Consider the following 18,966-nt stretch of genomic DNA (forward strand, 5'->3'; position numbering starts at 1 on the left):
TGGAGACAGTGACATATTGGATGGGGCTCTTAGCACCTGATGGAACTGTGGGTGTCCCTGTTCATTGGAGGGGAGCTGGACCAAATGGCCTTTAAGGGTCCCTTTCAACTCAAATGATTCTATGATTGTATAATTTTCCAAGCCTGATTTCACCTTGGGCCTTTTCTTCCTCAGTGGGTGCTGTGTTTTTGTTGTCTTTGCCCTATGATGGAGAAGGATCCATAAACAGCATAGGGCATCATGATGCAGGTGGGATTCACGTACCTGTTCCAACGTAAAAGACTTCAGATAGGCTATTTAAGTGATTCAAATAACCAGCAAAATGAGAGGAAGCTAAGATAGGGTGGAGGAGTACACAAAGTGCAACGCAGTGCTGCTGGGGCATTCACAAGTAATTTGGAGAATCCATCTGATAGATGGATTCAGACCCATCACTTTGGAGACTGTGTCCTTGCCCTGCAGACCAGGACAGCAGAACAGACTGCACAGCCCTGTCCTGTGGCATGAGAGATCCCAACAGGTTGGATATTAGGAAAAACTTCTTCTCCACAAGAGAGGTTGGACACTGGCAACAGGCTGCCTGGGGATGTGGTGGATTCACTGTCCCCGGAGGTGTTCAAGAACCATGGAGATCTGGTCCTTATGGAGTTGTCTTAATGGGCAGCAATGGTGGTGGGTGGACAGTTGCAGGAGATGACCTTTTCCAGCTTTAATGCCTCTATGATTCTGTGATCCGGAAGGAGATGCAGAAGGAAAACTGTGATGCAGCCTGGTGGGCAGAAACTGTGCCATGGTGAGCACAGAAGCCATGGTATCATAGAATCATGGAAGATCTTGAGTTGGTAGAGGCCAACAAGGACTGGCAAGTCCAGCCATCTCTATATGTTGGTCCTGGCTTTCCCCTGCAGTTCCTAACAGTGCTGGGAACCAGAACAGGCCTTTCCTGGAGATAAATCCCCCATGGTTTCCAGTCCTGAAGGATAGGGTTGACAGCTTGTGGGCCTCCCCACATCACCCCTTCTGCAAACCCAGCCTTCCAACTCTAACTAGCAGACCATTCCCTAAATCCACGAAGACCTTCCCACTGCCTCTAACAAACTTTGGAGCACAGCCTATTGCATTAGCTCCAGATGCTCTTGTGTCAATTCTGGACACTGTCAAATGTCTTTAACTTCCTTCCAGTCCAGCTTACCTGGACCTTGTAATGCTTTTTAACTTTTCCACTAATGAACAGCCCAATGAGACAAGCACAGCAGTTTGGAAATGCAACACCCATAGATATTGTACGGCTGAGCACAGCAAAAGAAGCCATAGAGGAATGGCAACAACACACAGCACTGTACTTTGGATCCAAAAACATCTACCACCCTCCCATCACTAAAACAATAAATCCACATTTGTTCAACTCCAAATCACTTTATTATATTGTGAGTAACCACAAAGTCTTACAATGCTGCCGAGGTTCTGTAAAAAACAAACTAATACAGCAATGGTATTTGCCAGCCTTTGCTAAGACTTGTTCAGCTTGCAGCTAGCGTGAGATTACACCAGGAAATATTGCAGTCTTCAACTGGATTGTCACATTGGGTTTTACATTTACCACAGTGGTGCAAAGCCGGTGAATCTAACAGTATATGATCCCTGTAACCTTGCATCTACATACAGACTTATAACATTAAACAATTCTTTTTCTTAAATTACATTTCATTTTCTGCCAGCAGAAAAGAATTCTCTTAAAAAAGCAAGATCCACTAAAAAACCACCTCCTGTTTCCCAAACTGCCCCCTCCTTGCACTGCAATTGGCTGCTGTTCTCCTCCAGATCTCCATCTGCCTGCAAGCATTCCCACTGCCTTTTTAAGAAAACCACTGTGTTTCTCATGAATGTGAAGGCTGGTTGAACCTTTAAAAGGCTCAACAGAGAGGCAAAGCCCCCAACACTGACAAAAAGGGTTAAAATCCTACCTTATGGCCTACCATTATAAAGGAAATAGGTGAAATATCCAAAGTAAGGCGCTGAATCTGGGGTGAGCCCCCTGGCAGTGGCTGGCTTGTACGGGCTCAGCAGGTTTCTACCATCGCTGGAGACAAATGCTTTGGGCAACATGCTTTCCATTTCTGAAGACCTTTGGGGGTGCGAAGATGAAGTTTGAGCCCCTCCCAACTCTTCCAAGGAGGGTTGTGGACTGGTTTTATGTCTCATGGAATTCCTCCTTCGAGGGAGATTCAGGTTAGGTATCAGAAAAAGGTTCTTTGCTGAGAGGTTGGTTGGGGACTGCAGCAGGCTCCCCGGGGAAGTGGTCACAGCACCAAGCTTGCCATAGTTCAAGAAGTGACACTCTTAAGTCATATGGTCTTATTTTTGGGTCATACTGTGTGAAGCCAGGAATCAGATTTGATGATCCTTACAGGTCCCTTCCAGCTCAGGATTTTCTATGATTCTGTGATTCTCTCAACCTGTTTCAAAAATGTTAAGGTTGTCCTGATGCAAGGCTAGGTGTGGAGAACAAGCCATGGACCAGTCCGTGCAGGATCACCATCCACAATATACCCTCCCATCCCCAGGACAGAGCATGGCAGATTTGGGATGGATATCTCCATTGGTGAAGCTCCTATGAGGAAGATGAAGGCTTCAGCACTGTGCTGCCTTTGCCCACTTTCTCCTGGCCTGGAGAAGAAGTGGGATGAGGGGAGCTCCCTTTTGCTTTGCCAGCATTTCAGAGTGGAGGAAAAATGTGTAAAGCTCCAAGGACAAAGAAAAGCCATGAAACTAGAATGAAAATACAGCTCAAGATCCTTCCCATGATAAGCAAATTGCTCCAAGGTTGCAGGCTAATGCTTCCCCTGGCACGTTCTGGAAGTTGACACCCAACTGAGCTGCAGATGTTGAGTTCAGCTGGGGAACATCAGCCTGGAGACAGCTTGCTCTGGAGTCCTATGCGTCTTGGCTGGTTAAGGTCATCAAGATGAAAACTATTGTCAAAGTTTTCTTCCAAGTTCACCCAGAAAGGAAGGAGGGAATTATTATTTTTTTTTCTTTTAAAGCTTGGCTATGTGGTTTCTCAATTAATTTGCTTGATGGAAGCAAAAGTGAGAAGCTTCTCCTTCTTAGCAATGTGTCAATATCTCACCAACGTCAAAAAGATGGGAGATCGCCAAGGCTGGTCCTAAAGTAATCTGACATACAAAGGATCGAGATGGGAAAATAGGGAGAAAAGAATGGAAAACTCTCTCTACTTACTCAGCGTTCATTGCACATCAATGCAAATATCATGCAAAACCCAGCACATTAGAAGCACGCTGCGTTCAGGTTTGTCTGGAAATGTTTCTTCAGACTGAAAGTGCATGACAAGGAACAGGGTGCTGCTAATGAAGGCAACATCCAGAAGGCACTTCTTGGGGAATAATAATTAAAAACAGGGATGAAGAATGGGTTTGGAAGCCAACAGCTATAGATTTGGCAGGTTTGGGGGTGCACTTTGGAGAGGCCTATCTTTGCACCTGCAGACTGGTCTGGGGCGTGAAGTTTTGCACCACAGCAGCTCTTCTGCCCCAAGACCCAGCTGGGTCCTCAGTGTCCATCAGCACTGTTCTTGAGCTATGCAGCCCCCAAACACACCAGGTAGAATCTGGGGCCTGCGAGCGAGGATTTGCAAGTATATAAAACCCACAAACAATCAAGTATTGGCATATACAAATATATAAATTATTGACAGTTTTACAAAAGGCACGCTGCAATCCAGCCCAGTCCAACACATGTGCAAACCTCACGGCCCCCCTCCCTGCCACCCCTTCCCACCCTCCCACTCCAACTTCCCCATCCCTTTCTCTTTAATCACAAAACATAAGGCGCTGCTGCTACGGCCCCATGGCTGTCGTGACAGCTGAGGACCTCTTTTTTGGTCAGCCCGATTTGTCGGTGGTACTGTCCTTCTTTGATGGTCTTAAAACACTGTATGTTCTTCCTCAAGGTGATGCTTTTGAGAGAAGGTAGGTATTTCAGCACAGTCTTTGGCAAGGAGGACACGCCGGTCCCAGAGAGGTTGAGCTCTTGTATAGAGTTCAGGCCAAAGATAACTTCAGCAGTCAATGACCTTAGGTTGGGGTTGTTGGATAAATCCAGAACTTGGAGGGCTGGTAATTCCTTGAAACTGTAAGGAGATAACTCTCTAAAGTCATGGAGGCTGCTGAGAGATAAATGAATCAAACCTTTCAGCCCCTTGAAGTCTCCTTTCTCAATCTTGGCCAGCGGGTTGCCATCGAGATTTAAGTATCGAAGAGGAATGCCTTGGAGGTTTGGCACAGACATGAGCCTGTTTCCAGAAAGATTTAAGTTCTGGATGTTTGGGATGCTCTTTTCATGGTTCCTTGTAATTTTGCTGAGCATGTTATTGGATAGATCCACATTCAAGGGTTTTCCTTGACCCTTTGAAGCAAAAATGTCCACTGCTATATCCAAAAGCTTGTTATTGCTCAAATCTATGTCACCCAAAGGAGAACTGGAGAAGCAGTCCTCTGGAAGGACTTCCAGAGAGTTATGACTCAGATCCAAAGACTCCAGGTAGCGAAGCCTGGAGAAGGTTGTGGAGGAGATCTTGGCAATTTTATTGTAGCTCAGGTCAAGGCTCACCAGGGTGGTGTATCCAGGCCCAGTTAACATTGATTCATTGATTGTTTCCAGTTTGTTTGAGGACAAATCCAAGTAGGAGGTATCCAGTGGGATTGGGACAGGAACAATGTGTGAGCCTATTCCACTGCAGTCTACCTTGGTCAGGCTAAAGCTGTCAAAGAGACCAAAGCTTTCCACTTCACAGTTGCAGCCAGGAAAACAGGTTTTGGTGGTACTGAAACACGGAAGGAGAAGCAGCAGGTTGAACCAGGCTAAGAACTGCATCGTTGACCTGGAAAACAAGATGATAAAAATTAGATTTAATTGCCTTACTTTACTGAAGCTGTGAAACATTTTGAGCCACTCATTCTTCTCTGTCTTTCCAAAGGGACAGAACAAGCATTCTGCTAAAGTAATAACTAACTATAAGTAAATAACAAGGATGACCTAAACACTATATTTCTTATGTTGCAGTCCCCAGTAGGAATTTTACAAGATATCCAAGAGTTCAACCTCCAAGACCTGGACTTGATGACCAGGAGCTGGACTAGATGATCCTTATGGGTCTCTTTCAGTTTGGCATATTCTATCATTCTGTGAACTTCTAGAAGGCTGCCTGTTGCCAGTGGGCTGCATGTCTCCCTCACTTTGACTTCAGACGCAAATTTAGATGTGTTTCAGCAGACAGACTCATTGCTTTATGTAACGTGTCTCAAGCCAACCCCTTCTGGGTGATGGCAGGCAGAACAGACGGTGGCCATTTGGCTCCTCACCTACCATGGGAACCAAGGACCCCAGAATATGTTGTGGTGGGCCCATTCTCTCTCAAAGGCACTGACTGGAGGGAGCCAATTTATTTCACACACAGACTCTGGAGTCTTTGCTAATTAAGCATTCTTTCTGATTAACGATGCTAGCAAGTGAGGAGATCTCTCCACCCCTCTGATTTTGAACTGCCACCACCTGAGACATTTATCTCCCTCCGTCACTGCAGCCAGGGGAGGAAGAGAGCTCATCTGTACCTCCCACCTCTGCTGGCCCTTTTCTGATCACATTCTGGCAGCAACTCTGCATAACCATGGGCAACTGCAGCTGCATGACTTCCAAAGCCAGCCAAAAAAGCTTTTGCTCTGCATCTCTGGGGAGGATAAATAAGAGCATGTAAGCGATCCTGCAGGTCAGCAGAGAGGGCTGTCCTCCTTTGTTCCAGCTGAAGTCTTGTGTGATGGCTGCGTGTGCCTTGCAGTGCGCAAAAGAAATGCAAAACGGAAAATGCCCGGCCAAAATATTGTCCTGATCACTGATACAACTTGTCTGGGAGTAACTCCCACTTCTCCTGTGACCAGAGGGAAGGGTTTGGGACTCTGTCCAAAATGCCTGCAACCAAAGCATTGCTAAAGGCCAAGAAACAATCCTCCGGGGTACATTATTCTGTAGAAACAACAGAAAACCAGTAAGATGAGCCCATCTTAAGTGTTCCTTGAGAAAAAACATGTGTGAGCAGAGGGGATGCAGTGGATACATCTGCAGATGCATTTCCAGATAACTCTTTCTTCATGACATTGATGTCGACCCCCGCTCCGGTTCTGCACAGGCAGACCGTTGCTCCATTTTGCAATCATTCATCATTGGAAACTAAAAGAAACCTCAGTGTTAAATGTTTCATCTACAGAGAAGCATCTGCCTTAGTGTCACCCCGCTATTAGTGGTGAGAGGCTCAGTGATATCTCTTTTTTTTTTAATCTCTTAAAATATTATTGGTCTCTCTTCTCCCAGATCCCATTAATTAGCTATTCCCACTTGATATCTCAACCTGGATAGTGCCTCCTAACCTTATCTTTGAAACCCCAGTTTTGTTCCTGCTGGCATCTCATTCATTGTCTCTGGGGGCAATGGATCAGACCCCAAGAAGCTCCAAACACACATCAGTGTGAGACTGGTGAGATGCAATCTATTACTACCAGTTAAAAACTCCCTTATGGAGTGATTTGAAGCATTCATAGACTAACAAGCCTCTTGGCCAATAGCTCTGATAAAAGATAGGAGAAATAAAGGTCTTGGTCTCCTTCTAGACCAAGAAAAAGTGTTCTGCATATTGCCAGATAATCAGCAAAGAGCTTAGTCAGGTATGGGCATGCTTTATTGCTGCATGGAGCAATCGATCCAGCTCTTTGAAATGGGGAAAGAAACATGCCACAGGCATTTACAGTTCATCTGCGTACAGCGTGTATTTGAAACCACATCCAATTGACTTTGGATGCCTGCCTACGAGCCGCTCTGTTGATAAAGGCAGGAGGCCAAGGTATCCCCTCGTGTAAGGGAGATGAGTTATCTTCCTGCAGCACTGGGGACATTCACCCGGAGGCAATGCCAGGAGCCTTGGGCCCATTGCCTGGGACAGTCACCGAGGATGTGGGGGAAGGACACCAAGAGAAAGCAACCAACCCTAGGGCTGGTTTTACCCTGTTCTCTTCAATGACGTCTTCATTTCTATGGCTGTCATGCTGTGAGAGTATTTTTGCATCCTGAGAGCTCCCAGGAGCTCTTTGGAATGAAGCATCACTCCCCAGGGCTCTTTATATCTATCTTGTCCTTTCTGCATGGCGAATATCCTGAGTCAACCCCACTCCCCAAGGAGATCCAGTGGTGGGTAACAGAGACAAGGTCAGAGCAAGCTCCCTGCAGGGTGTCAGCCTTCTGCCCCAAATTCCAGCTCCCCACATCTGCAAGTTTGCTCATCTCCTGCACCATTGCTTAGCAAGAACCAGGAGGAAGCCTCACTGTGAGATTTCCCTGCCAAAAAACCTTAGAAGTCTCTCTAACTTTAAAACCAGATTGCAAAGGAAACCCAGTCTGGGGGAGTAGGATAGAGGAAAGCCCTGTTGTGGCACTGTTGCAGATTCACACTTCTCACTGCACTTGCTTTCCTCCTTCTGTGTTTTCTTAAGGACTTTTTTCATTTGTCCAGTGATCCATAGCTGAGACTCTGTCACCTCATAGAATCATATAGTCATTTATGTTGGGAAAGTTCCTTAATATCATCTAGTCTAACCATTAACCCATCACCACCAAGACCACCACTAATCCAAGTCCCTATGTACCACATCCATATGTTTCTTAAATAACTCCAAGGATGGAGACTTCACCACCTCTCTGAGAAGCTCATTACCTGACCTGGCTTCCCATGAATAAATTCATCCTAGGATCCAGTCCAAACTCACCCCAAAAAATCCTTTTTACCCAGGTGGGAACTGCTGTCACATCCCACCTTGGTCAGAAGCCTATTGATCAAGGTCTCATCCCTTCATTGGGAATCAGACTGAAGGGGGGTGAAATCTGTAAAGAACTAAACACATACTTGGAGACACCTCATCTCTCCCTTGACCAAGGTAAAGTGGAACGATCCTTGGGGTTCTGCTTCCCACCCCATTCCTGGCTGCATCCTCCAAACCTGAAGCACATGCAGCAACCAGAATTACAAGAATGGGGAGAACTTCTCAACAGTAGCTCACAAACAAATCAGGCATGACATGAATTCCTATGTGTCTAAAGCCTGGTGGACAGATTGGGTAGAGTTTCCAGTTTTGTTGTCAGTTTTCTGCTTAAACTTTAGGGAAGCAGCAGCAGAGTCACTGTCCCTGGAGGTGTTCAAGAACCGTGTTGATGTGGCACTGAGGGATGTGGTTCAGTGGGAATGGTGGGGATGGGCTGATGGTTGGACTAGAGATGATCTTAGAAGTCTTTTCCAATCATAATGATTCTGTGATTCTACAGTATTCTATACTAAACAAGTGAACAAAAGGCAAAGTCTTCATAGCAAGGCTCATTTGGCCGCCTTCACTAACTGGGGCAGAGAAAAGGAAAGGCTATTAGAAAACATAGAAATCTGTGATAGAGGCCATAAATCCTCCAGACAAGGAAGGGAAGGGGAGGGAAGGGGAGGGAAGGGAAGGGAAGGGAAGGGAAGGGAAGGGAAGGGAAGGGAAGGGAAGGGAAGGGAAGGGAAGGCAAAGCAAGGGAAGGCAAAGCAAGGCAAGGCAAGGCAAAGCAAGGCAAGGCAAGGCAAGGCAAGGCAAGGCAAGGCAAAGCAAGGCAAGGCAAGGCAAGGCAAGGCAAGGCAAGGCAAAGCAAGGCAAAGCAAGGCAAGGCAAGGCAAGACATAAAGCTTGCTCTTTCTCTCTAAATGCTTGTGAGGCTCTGAGATGCAACTGGGATGGACTTTAAAACAAAACATTTTCCTTATTCATTATGTAAAACAAGAGCAATCATCAGGTAGGGCTCTGCACCAGCAACAGCTGCGGATCTCCAGTGTGGACTCTGGCACACTGAGACCAAATGACACCACAGCTGCAACTACAGTTGGGTTCCAAACATCACAGTGAGAAGACAAAACTGGCTCAAACCAGACTACAAGGAGACCATTAATCCCTTGACTCATGAATGCACACTCCTCCTGTGATAAAGAAATTGCTGCTGAGAAGTTTGTTTGTTTGTTTTATGAATCCATTGAAAGTAAATGTCGTTCTGACTTTTGCTCTTTGCTAAAGAAGGGTTCCCTATGTGAATACAACAAAAATATATATTTAGTCCCCTCTATAAAGCTTATTAAACCGACCAGTGTTTCCTTACGGAAGAGCTGACAGTTGGACTAGATGATCTGTTGTCTTTTCCAACCCCAGTGCTTCTGTAATTCAATCATTTTTGGTGTAAATAGGAGCAAGGTTTCCTGAACTGTCTGTATCTTATTTCATAAGCGAGTTTAGGATGTCAGCTTTGCACTTGGTGTTTGGGTGTAGGGAGAGGAGACCTAATGAGAACCAAAGTACCCGTTGGTTAGGTTTAATCCTGAATTCCAATGGATAGGTCTGGGGGAATTTATTGGAGTTTCCATAGGTGCTGGTGACAGCAGGATGAAAGTTTGTTTCTTGGCATTTCCTAATTCAATTTGATTTAATGGCTCGCTCCATCAGGAGCTGCCCCTCTAGCCACCTTTGGATGATAAATTATCAGAGGTGGTTTATTAATGTGTAGTGCAATAAAATAGCAGAGCCATGCCAAAAATAAGGAAAAAAGAAAGGGGTGTGCAACCCCATCTTCTCCTTATCCTTCACCCTATTTTTCCAACCCCAGCGCTGGGTTAGGGGTACTGAGCTGTTGAGGTGGCATCATTGACCCTTATCGCTCCATGGTGTGAAGAGGAGCTGAAGTCATCCCAAGGGTGATGAATGCTTTTTCCTTCACCTTTTTGGTCTCTTCAGAAAGTCAGAATTAAATGCAGGGCCAACATGTTATCTGTGAGATGATTTCTAATAATGGATGTGAAACCATCTCCTCTGCATTCCATCAGGAGCTCCAAAACCAAAGTAAAGTTGTTAGCAAGTAATAACCCGAGTGACACTGGGAATCCTCATTAGCAGGTTATGTGGGAATTACATGCAATAGGCACCAAACTGGGGGTGGAAATAACCACACTGTCAGGGCTATCATTGCAAGGCTTGAATCTCACCAAAAAGTGGGTAAATTTGGGATGTGGAAGAGCTAGAAAAACCAGACACTGCTCCTCATTTTAACCCAAAGCTTTATAATTTCTGTTTGCTTTTGTCAGCTCCGGACATGAAGAAAATGCTGAGCCAAAAAGCAATGATTAACCAGCACCTGGGACTGTTCCCTGTCCTCCGTGGTGATTTTCATAGATGTTGCAGGGGATGAGACAGGTAAGATTAGCAAAAGCAAAGCCAGACAAGCCATAAGCATCAGAAGTGTTTCACAACCCCAAAACAAAACAGCCTTTCACCCCACCAGGCTGCAAAGAAGACACATGAAAGTGGTTAACAGGGAGCCCAGCACCTCCAATCCCTACAACAGCATCACATCATAGGTTTGTTGCCATTGGGTCAAATGATGTCCCTTGCTCTGCTGAAGCGGTCCCTGCAGTATTTCTTTTTTAAGTTAACTAATAATAATCATCCTTTCTTTACAACAGAAATTGAGAGCCCTTTTAAAATAATCTTTGCTCCAACTGTTCGTATCACAAATCCCATCTGCTTTGCAAGAAGCTAAGGGTGATTCCTCATCCGAGTGCTTAAACAACTAACAGTTTATTCCACTTATGCAATCCCCCCAGCACTGTCCCAGGAGGAAAATCAAGGTGTGTAGGGGGGTATTTTTGGCTCAAACAAAAGGAAACCTGCGTAGGCAGGTTTGCCAGCCCATAGGGTGAGTTCCAGCTGAGTTACATCCGCTGCCGAAATACAGCTGGTTCCTGCTCTCAGGTTATAACTATTTCTTGCGGTGGGGGGAAACGGTCTCCTGTGGCTTTTGAAATTGATTTTGTTCACCAGCCTCACACTGAGCTCTGCTTGTGCCTGGAGGAGGCAGTTCTAATGCAAGAGAATCGTCTCACCATCACCTCCTGACCACAACATAGAATCATAGAATCATTAAGGTTGGAAAAGACCTCTGAGATCATCTGGTCCAACCACCAACACGTCACATCAACCCGATACCAAAACCAGGTCCACGTGGCTTCTGGGAGCATTTTCAGTGTGGAACATGGAAACTGGAAGCACCACCATTAGTACTGATTCCCAACACGATCAAAGCAGATGACCAAGAGGGATGCGGGAGCTCAGGGTCTTTTCCAGCTCCAGTATCACCCCTGTGGGTGATCACATCAAAATGAGAGGAGCTATTTTGGCACAACCAAGCAGACAGAGCAGTCATTTGGCATAGCATCTCCCAGCAATGGGAGCTGGGCGGCTTTACAACAAGGTTTACAGCAGCTGTGAAACATTCTGCCATAGAGGGGCCAAGTGGAGCCACCAGCAGAACTCATCTTCTCTGATGCTGCAGGGCTTTGCCCAAATCACAGCAGCAACCCAGCAGGATTCAGTCCTTCAGGGCTGCATCCGCTTTGCAAAACACCAAGTTCAAAGTGCCAGATCACTGCTTTGTCTGTAACATGGGGCTGAGGGTGCTTGCTCCCCTCTTCTCTGGCCAATTCTGATGTCAAGCCGTCAGACAAAATAAACCAAGCTGATGTGAATCTTTAAGGTGTAAAACACCTTTTAAATGTATTTTATGCTGAACACAGCAAGTTTCTATAGCCTCAGACCTTATGATGCTGTCCCACACTTGAGTCCCAGCTTCACCCACTTCAGCTCCCACAGACGTGATATAATTCAAGAGGACTGCACTGTAGGATGAATACCATGCATTGAACCAATGAGAAACATTAAGATTTGAAGCATACGGAGACTCCTACACTTCTTGCTTTTTACTGTTCCTAGAGTTTCTTGGGCATATCATGCACACCTGATGTGGTTTGCTTTCAACAACCCTGGTGTGATGGTTGCAAAAGGACCGTGATGGACATGGATGGGCTCTTCTGAAAGGGATGAGCTGGGTGGATGGAAAGGAGATGGGAATGGATGGGCTTCTCTGGAAAGAATGAACTGGATGGATGGAAGAGAGATGGATATAGATAGGTTTCTCTGGAGGGGATGAGCTGAGAGGATGGAAAGGACATGGACATAGATGGGCCCCTCTGGAAGGGATGAGCCAAATGGGTGGGAGAGGAGGGATAGTAAAGGAAGGTAACATCTCCCAGGGTGATGCTGCTGCTTCCTGTTTAGACGCAAATAGCTCACCCTGCACCACGTGCCTATGAAGGTTTTCCTTCTCTTTCTCTTTGAAGCTACAAGTTGGCTAGCCAAATGCAAGCCAAAATGACATGAAAATCACAGGGAAAATAGGATGCAGGAGAAGAGCCTCCAGTTCCAATAGAAGGATTTTACAAGGATCCTATGCTTTAGCTCTCCAAAAGGCAGCAAATCCCAGCGTCCCTTCTCCTCACAGCCTTCCCTATTGGGATGTCAATAAGGGAGGGCAAATCAGAGAGGCAGAGTTACACTGGGTGTCCTACAGTGCTGTCCTGGCTCAGAGCTTCTTTGTGGGCTTTTAATTTGTCTTTGTGGCTGTTCCCCCCCCTCCTCCTTCCCCTCACAATAATCTCCAGGCTTCTTTACTGCCTGTGGCTGTCATTGTGCAGCTGCAGACCCTCCACCAAGGAGATAATAAATACAATCCTGGCCGTCATTTTTGCAAACAGCACAGCTGGAGGCTCCAGGCTCCTTCCCCTCCCGGCAGTCCCCAGTGCCAATAATTCTTGCAACGTGACCACTGTGAACAATGGGATGCTCAGCATGGGGGCTGCCCAGCAGAGCATCGCTGGGAGCTTCAGGGGCTGCCTCCACCCCAGCGAAACACTTGAGATATTCTCTCTGCCCTATAAGATTTGGGAAGGGACTTGGGGAGGGAAAGGAGGTTCTGTGTAAAGCTAACAAAGGCTATAGGAGCAAAGCATTGTCCCCATTGTGGTTCCTGTCCCAGCTGCTCTTTGACTTCCTTAGTGATCACAGAATCACAGAACAGTTCGGGTTGAAGGAGTTCGGGTTGACCTCAAAGTCTATCCAGTACCAACCCCTGCCATGGGCAGGGACACCTACCATAGACTAGATGCCCAAAGCCCCATCCAGACTGATCTTAAATACCTCCAGGGATGGGACACCCACAGCTTCTCTGGGCAATCTGTGCCAGGGCCTCACCATCATGAGCAAGAAATTTCCTCCTACCAAACCTAAATCTCTCTTCTAGTTCCTCTTGGATGGTGTTCTGGAGAGAAAGGTGACAGTGGTTGGTCCCAAGACTGAGAGGTGAACAAGGAGGAAGCACGACAAGCCTCAAATCCACCACTCAAACCCCAAGATGAAATTCCTCTGCTCTCAGCTCACGGGGAAGTTCCTGCCCAACACCAGTGTGCTGATGCTTCTGTCATGTCACAGACCTTGACCTGCCACCCAGGATGCACAAAACCACTATCATTTACCACTTAACCCTGCATTAAACCAAGTCCTAGCCTAATTTGACTCAGTTTTGCTCAACAGCTGAGTAAGTAAGGCCCAGAATTCTCAAACTGCAGCAGCCCCATACTTCTGTCCCTGTATGGTCGGCCATAGCTTAGTGGGCATGGGTGATGGGTTGATGGAGTAGATGATCTTAAGTTTTCTTTTACAGCCTTAATGATTCTGTTATTCTATGGCCAGCACAGTGCTGGCTCCTTGCTCCATTTTATCCTCCAAAGCATGTGGGGGCTGTCATACACTGTGTTGCAAACACCAGAGATAGAGACATCCCAGTGGGATATTTGGGGACAGTTCAGTACAGCAATGAGCCATGTTCAGAGCTCCTGCATGATCCTGCAATCCCATGAGCCATAGATCTAGCTACAGATGTCCCTATTCAGAGGTAACCGGGGCTAGGAATGCATCCTGCCCCATTAGGAGAGTTTCAGATACAATGGGTGTAAGGAATTACATTGCAGGCCCATCCACCCTAGCAGGGCTTTGCCTCTAAGTCTGAAATTTTCCTGGTGATCTCACATTCAAAGTCAAATAAAAAGTCTTATTTCTTTTCCCACCTCAGATAAAAAAAAACCCCAGGAATCATCATCAGCCCTGATGGGGAGGAATCAGAGCCCTTAATCTCCAAGGCACATGCTGTCTCCTGGCCCCAAGAGGACCCACACTTTGGTCCCAGCAGTGGGAACCACGTTTCCTCCAGCTGCACTTTCCCTCCCCCTTTAAAGATGGGTCTGTTCTCCTCTCCCTCGCATCACAGCCAGGCATTGATCAGAGGAAGGTGGGGAGTCAGCATCACAGACAGCAAAAAAGAATCACGAGGGAAGGAATGGGGAAGAAAGAGAAGCCCCACGGATGCCAGCACTCAGCTGTTACACACAGCACATGGCCCTCTGCTAGGCTGCAAGCATGATAAAGTGCTTTTTTCCAGCTTGCTCCCTTTGGAGCCTGGTTAATGCAACTCAGGAATGTCCCGTGCTGCAGCAGCAGCGGACAGGTTGGGATAATCCCCTGCAGTCTTTGAGATTCTCAGGGAATGCATTTCCTCCCCCCCCACCCCTCCTTTCCCTGCTGAGAGTCTCGAATCCTCCGAGAAGCAACAGCAGCAGCTTCCAGGAAATTAAAAGAAGTAAAAAATAAATTGCAATACTAACAAAAATCCCAAGGCTTCCTCGGCCAAGAATGAATGGCGCAGAGCCTGCCATACATTCATCTCGCTGGGTCCAGGTGCCAAGTTTTCATACAAGAAAGGGCTTGCTCGAGCCAGCCTTTATCTCCTCCCGGCCCCCAACATCTCACTGCTCGGAAGTTTCTTTTGAAGCCGTTCCAGGCTGTGAGTGCTGTGGCTGCTGCCTGCTCCAGCCCCACTGTATTGGTGCTATAGGGTCGAAAGGGCTGTGGACAAGGATGTCTCTTGTCTTATATCCCCCCCTTCAGCCTTTGCTTGGGGAAAGGGGGAGGAGGGAGAAGAGAGTGAAAGAGGAGAAAAAGCAGTTAGGGATAGAGGGAAAAGTCTGAACCTGAGGAAGGCAGTGCCTCACAGTGCCTCACCTCCTTCTGTTGGCTCCGTCTCGCACCGGGGTGGGTGGCACACACTGCTGTCACTGCAGCACTGGGTCAGTGCTGGATGCTTCCTCCTATGTCCCAAAAAAAAAAAAGAAAAGAGAAGAAAATTAATAATTTTTATACGTTTTGTTTGTTTCGCAGCTTTTTGCTCCCAGCTTTCCAATGCTGTTATGTTTCCTCGCACACACGGTCTGAAGAAATAAGGATGCAGCACAACCCCTCGCTCGGACCTTGCAGTCTTCCCTGCTGTACTTTGCTATCAGAAATCATGCTCCCCTGGGATGTCACATCCTTCCTCCCTCCAGGCACTTTGCAGTCGCTCCCTGCATGCAAGCTGCTCCCATTCATTCACCACCTCGTGTCTCTGGCAGCACCCACCCTGCGCACCCACTGCCTCTGCAACAACGGGGATAGGGAGAACAGACACTGCTCAGCCTGTTTATAACCCACGTGTGAGCAAGCACCTCCCGTCCCACAGCCTCCCAGGTCTGGCACTGCCTCCCAGGGGTTATAAAGGGACCAAGAGCAGCCCCAGTGCAGAGTGACGTTGGCTGCCGACTCACTTTGCTTTGGCACCGCAGGGCTGCTAGGAGCAGCCAGCCAAGTTTAACGCTGTCAATCCTCCTGGGGATGTACCCTTAAAGCATTGCCACGGCGTCTCTCTAAGCTTCCCTTTCTGCACTGCCCGTGCTCACATAGCACTGCAATCAAACCCCGCGTGCCTCTAGACGAGCTCGGCAGCGGCGATCAATGCGATATTTCAGCGCAATGCCGGCAATGGGCACCGGCTGCTTTCTGCAGAGCAATGGCACAGTGTCCACGAGAGACAAGTTTCCTACTGTAACTTCAGTGAATGCTCTCATTCAGTCTGACGGCAGCTGATTTATCATGGCAGGCACCCGGGGAAATCCTCTGTCTCGGAGCTGCCGCGACCAACACCAACAGCTCAGCTCATAGAATCATAAAGCCATTCAGGTTGGAAAAGACCTCTAAGATCATCTCATTCAACCAATTGTAGAACCCTTAGGGTTGGAGACCTCTAAGATCACCTTGTCCAACCAATCACAGACTCACAAAGAATTGAGAAGACCCTTAAGATAACCCCATCCAACTAATCATAGAGTCATAGACTCACGATGGATGGAGAGCAATCCCATCTAAATAACAATAGAATCATTAAGGATGGAGAAGACCCTTAACACAACCCCATCCAACTAACCATAGAATCATAGAATCATTAAGGATGGAGAAGACCCTTAAGATGATCCCATCCAATTAACCATAGAATCATAAAGATTGGAGAAGACCCCTAAGATAACCCCATCCAACTAACCGTAGAATCATAGAATCATTAAGGATGGAGAAGACCCTTAAGATAATCCCATCCAACTAACCACAGAATCACAAAGGCTGGAAAAAACCTCTTAAGATCAACTTCCCAACCAACCATGGTTCCATCTCGTCCAACCATGTACCTCTCCAGGCTCCAAATACCTTCACTGCCAACAAATTGCATCAGGGTTCTGCTGACCACAAAGGGGAACGCCGGTTAACGGAGGCAATGCCACTTCCCCATAACCTGAACCCCTCTCTCCATCCTGGGGCTTCCCATCCATCCCAAACAGAGCAACAGAGCTGACGGAGCTCTTTGTTTGGGGAGGGCTGACATGTGTTGTGGTCGGCCGCATTAATAAATCTGCTGGCCTCTGTGTCTCTTAATGACTGCAGCATTAATATGAAGTTTCCATGGTGCTGCTGAAAAGTTTACAGGGTGTGTGCGTTATCAGGGGAGCCCCGTGCTTTCTGACCTCCTGTTTCAAAAGTCACAACCAGCAGCTGCTTTTTCTTTGTTTTTCCTTTCCTTCTTTCTTTCCCCCACTTTCTTTTCCTTTCTTTCCTATCCTTGCTTCCCCCCCCCTCCCCCCAATAATTTCCTTCTTTCTTTCTTCTTCATTTTTTCCCCTTTCTTCCTTTGCTTCTTTCTTTCTCTTTTCCCCCTTTCTTTCTTTTTTCCCTTTTCTTTCTCCCCCCCCCCTTCCTTTTCTTATATTTCCCCCCCTTCTTCTTCCTTTCTTTTTTCCATTTATGTTTTCCTTATCCGCCCCCCCCCCCTCCTTTTCTTTTTCCTTTCTTTTTTCTCTCTTTTTTTTTTTTGCCAACAGATCCACATCACCACACAAAACCCAAGGCTGCTTCCTTTCCCTGCCCCCTCCCCAAACACACCTTCCCCTCCAGCTTAATCCACTCAAGAGCTATGGGAAATTCCCAGGCGGGAGCTTCGCCGTGCTCGTATCTCTCCAACACCCTCTGCACCCTCCTCATCCATCCTCTGAGCTTTGACTTCCCTTTCCCCCCCCCCATTTCTTTCTCCCCTTACCTTTACGCGGCTCCTGAGAGCCTCTAAAGCTCAAGAACGCAGCCAAAAAATAAAGAAATAAAGAAATTAAGGGGAAAAAAAAAATCCCTTCTCTCCGTGCTGGGAGGGGAGAGAAAGGGGGGAAAGAGGAGGGGGGAGACAGGGAGCCCTGTGTGAAACCGAAGCGCTGAAGCCGGGCACGGGAGGCGGTGCGCAGCCTCCAGCTGCTGCTCGGATTACTTTGCAGCCGTGGCAATTCCGAGTGCTCCGCAGCCACCATTGCACGGAGGGAGGAGAAGGGAGGAAAGCGAGAGGGGCTCGGGATGGGTCCTACACCCCGACCTCCCCCCTAAGGGATGGCCGCAGCGGGGAAAAAGTGCTTTGCCTCCAACCCAAAGCTCTGTGGTTTCACTCCCCTCCATCCCCCCATCCCCACTCCGCTTTTTGGAGCAGATGTGACCGCGTCGCCGAGATCCCACGAGTGGCAAAAAACAAAATAAGCCTTCAACGCACTGCAAAAGTTTCCCCACTCGAAGACGCTCCGGGTGGGGGAGGGGACAACCCTTATCGATCTCCCCTCGCCCTCGCTCAGCACATCCCCACCTCCTAACTCCCTCCATCCCCCCTCTCCCCCCATAATAATAGAGAATTCGGGATGGCTGATCCTCCCCCTAACCCTCAGCACTGCGTGGGGAGAGGATGAGGAAGGCACTCACCGGGACCGGGGTCTGTTCCCACTCCTACGGGCACGCAGCGCCGGTTCCCACGGCGGGGAGCCGGCAGCAGCACAGCCTGGGGGCCGGGAGGATCCTTCCTCCCTCCTCCTCCTCCTCCTCCTCCTCCTACTCCGCCGCCGCCGCCGTCGAGGCGTGCAGCTGGCCGGGCAGGCGGGTTGCCCCCTTCCCCGCAGGAGGAGGGAGGAGGGAGCTCAACAGATGGCTGCACACAAGGGAACATCTGGGAGGAGGAGGAGGAGGAGAAGGAGGAGGAAGGAGGCAGGACTTGCGCTTCGCTGGGCGACTCCTGAGCTGATAGACCCCCCCCCCCCCCCCCAATCTCCCCCCCTCTCCTTTATTCTTTTGTGAACTTAATTCTGGAGTGACCCCTCGAAAGGAATGGGGATTTTTGCTTGATCCCGCTAAAGAAATATGTCTCCCTCCCACTTTTTTGCAGAAGAAGGGAATGTGTGTATTTGAAGCTGGCTTTACATCCCCTGGGCAAAATCCCTTATCATGGAATCAGAATATCCGAAGTTGGAAGGGACCCACCAAGGATCATTGAGTCTGACTCATGGTTCCACACAGGACCACCCCTTATAGCCCCATTGCTTTTGTGGACTGACTTCAGAATTCCCCTCTACTCTTTTTCCTGACCTGTATTCATAATATCGTAGAATAATTCGGGTTGGAAAAGACCTCTAAGGTCATCCAGTCCAACCGTTTTGCTTATCATCCATTCCCTCTACGCCATATCACTAAGCATCATGTTTCAGGAGTGGGTCCTATACACAGACACCTT

General features: G+C 47.8%; 1 protein-coding gene across 4 annotated transcripts; it reads right to left on the minus strand.

Annotated features, from left to right (window-relative positions):
- Nucleotides 1-1,402: 1,402 nt before the first annotated feature.
- TSKU (tsukushi, small leucine rich proteoglycan) lies at nucleotides 1,403-18,403 on the minus strand. Of its 4 annotated transcripts, none has more exons than XM_072339527.1 (3): nucleotides 18,165-18,403; nucleotides 15,078-15,163; nucleotides 1,403-4,900 (listed from the first exon to the last, which is right to left on the minus strand). In XM_072339527.1, exon 3 carries the CDS (start codon nucleotides 4,891-4,893, stop codon nucleotides 3,835-3,837), a length of 1,059 nt encoding a protein of 352 aa, XP_072195628.1. In that variant the 5' UTR covers nucleotides 4,894-4,900; nucleotides 15,078-15,163; nucleotides 18,165-18,403; the 3' UTR covers nucleotides 1,403-3,834. The 4 variants fall into 4 exon arrangements, with proteins under 4 accessions (XP_072195628.1, XP_072195644.1, XP_072195631.1 ...); XM_072339543.1 differs by lacking the exon at nucleotides 18,165-18,403 and adding an exon at nucleotides 15,543-15,588 and having other exon boundaries at nucleotides 1,409-4,900; XM_072339530.1 differs by lacking the exon at nucleotides 18,165-18,403 and adding an exon at nucleotides 15,471-15,509 and having other exon boundaries at nucleotides 1,409-4,900.
- Nucleotides 18,404-18,966: the final 563 nt, after the last annotated feature.

Source organism: Excalfactoria chinensis, chromosome 1 (assembly GCF_039878825.1).
Source record: "Excalfactoria chinensis isolate bCotChi1 chromosome 1, bCotChi1.hap2, whole genome shotgun sequence".
NCBI classification, from domain to species: domain Eukaryota; kingdom Metazoa; phylum Chordata; class Aves; order Galliformes; family Phasianidae; genus Excalfactoria; species Excalfactoria chinensis.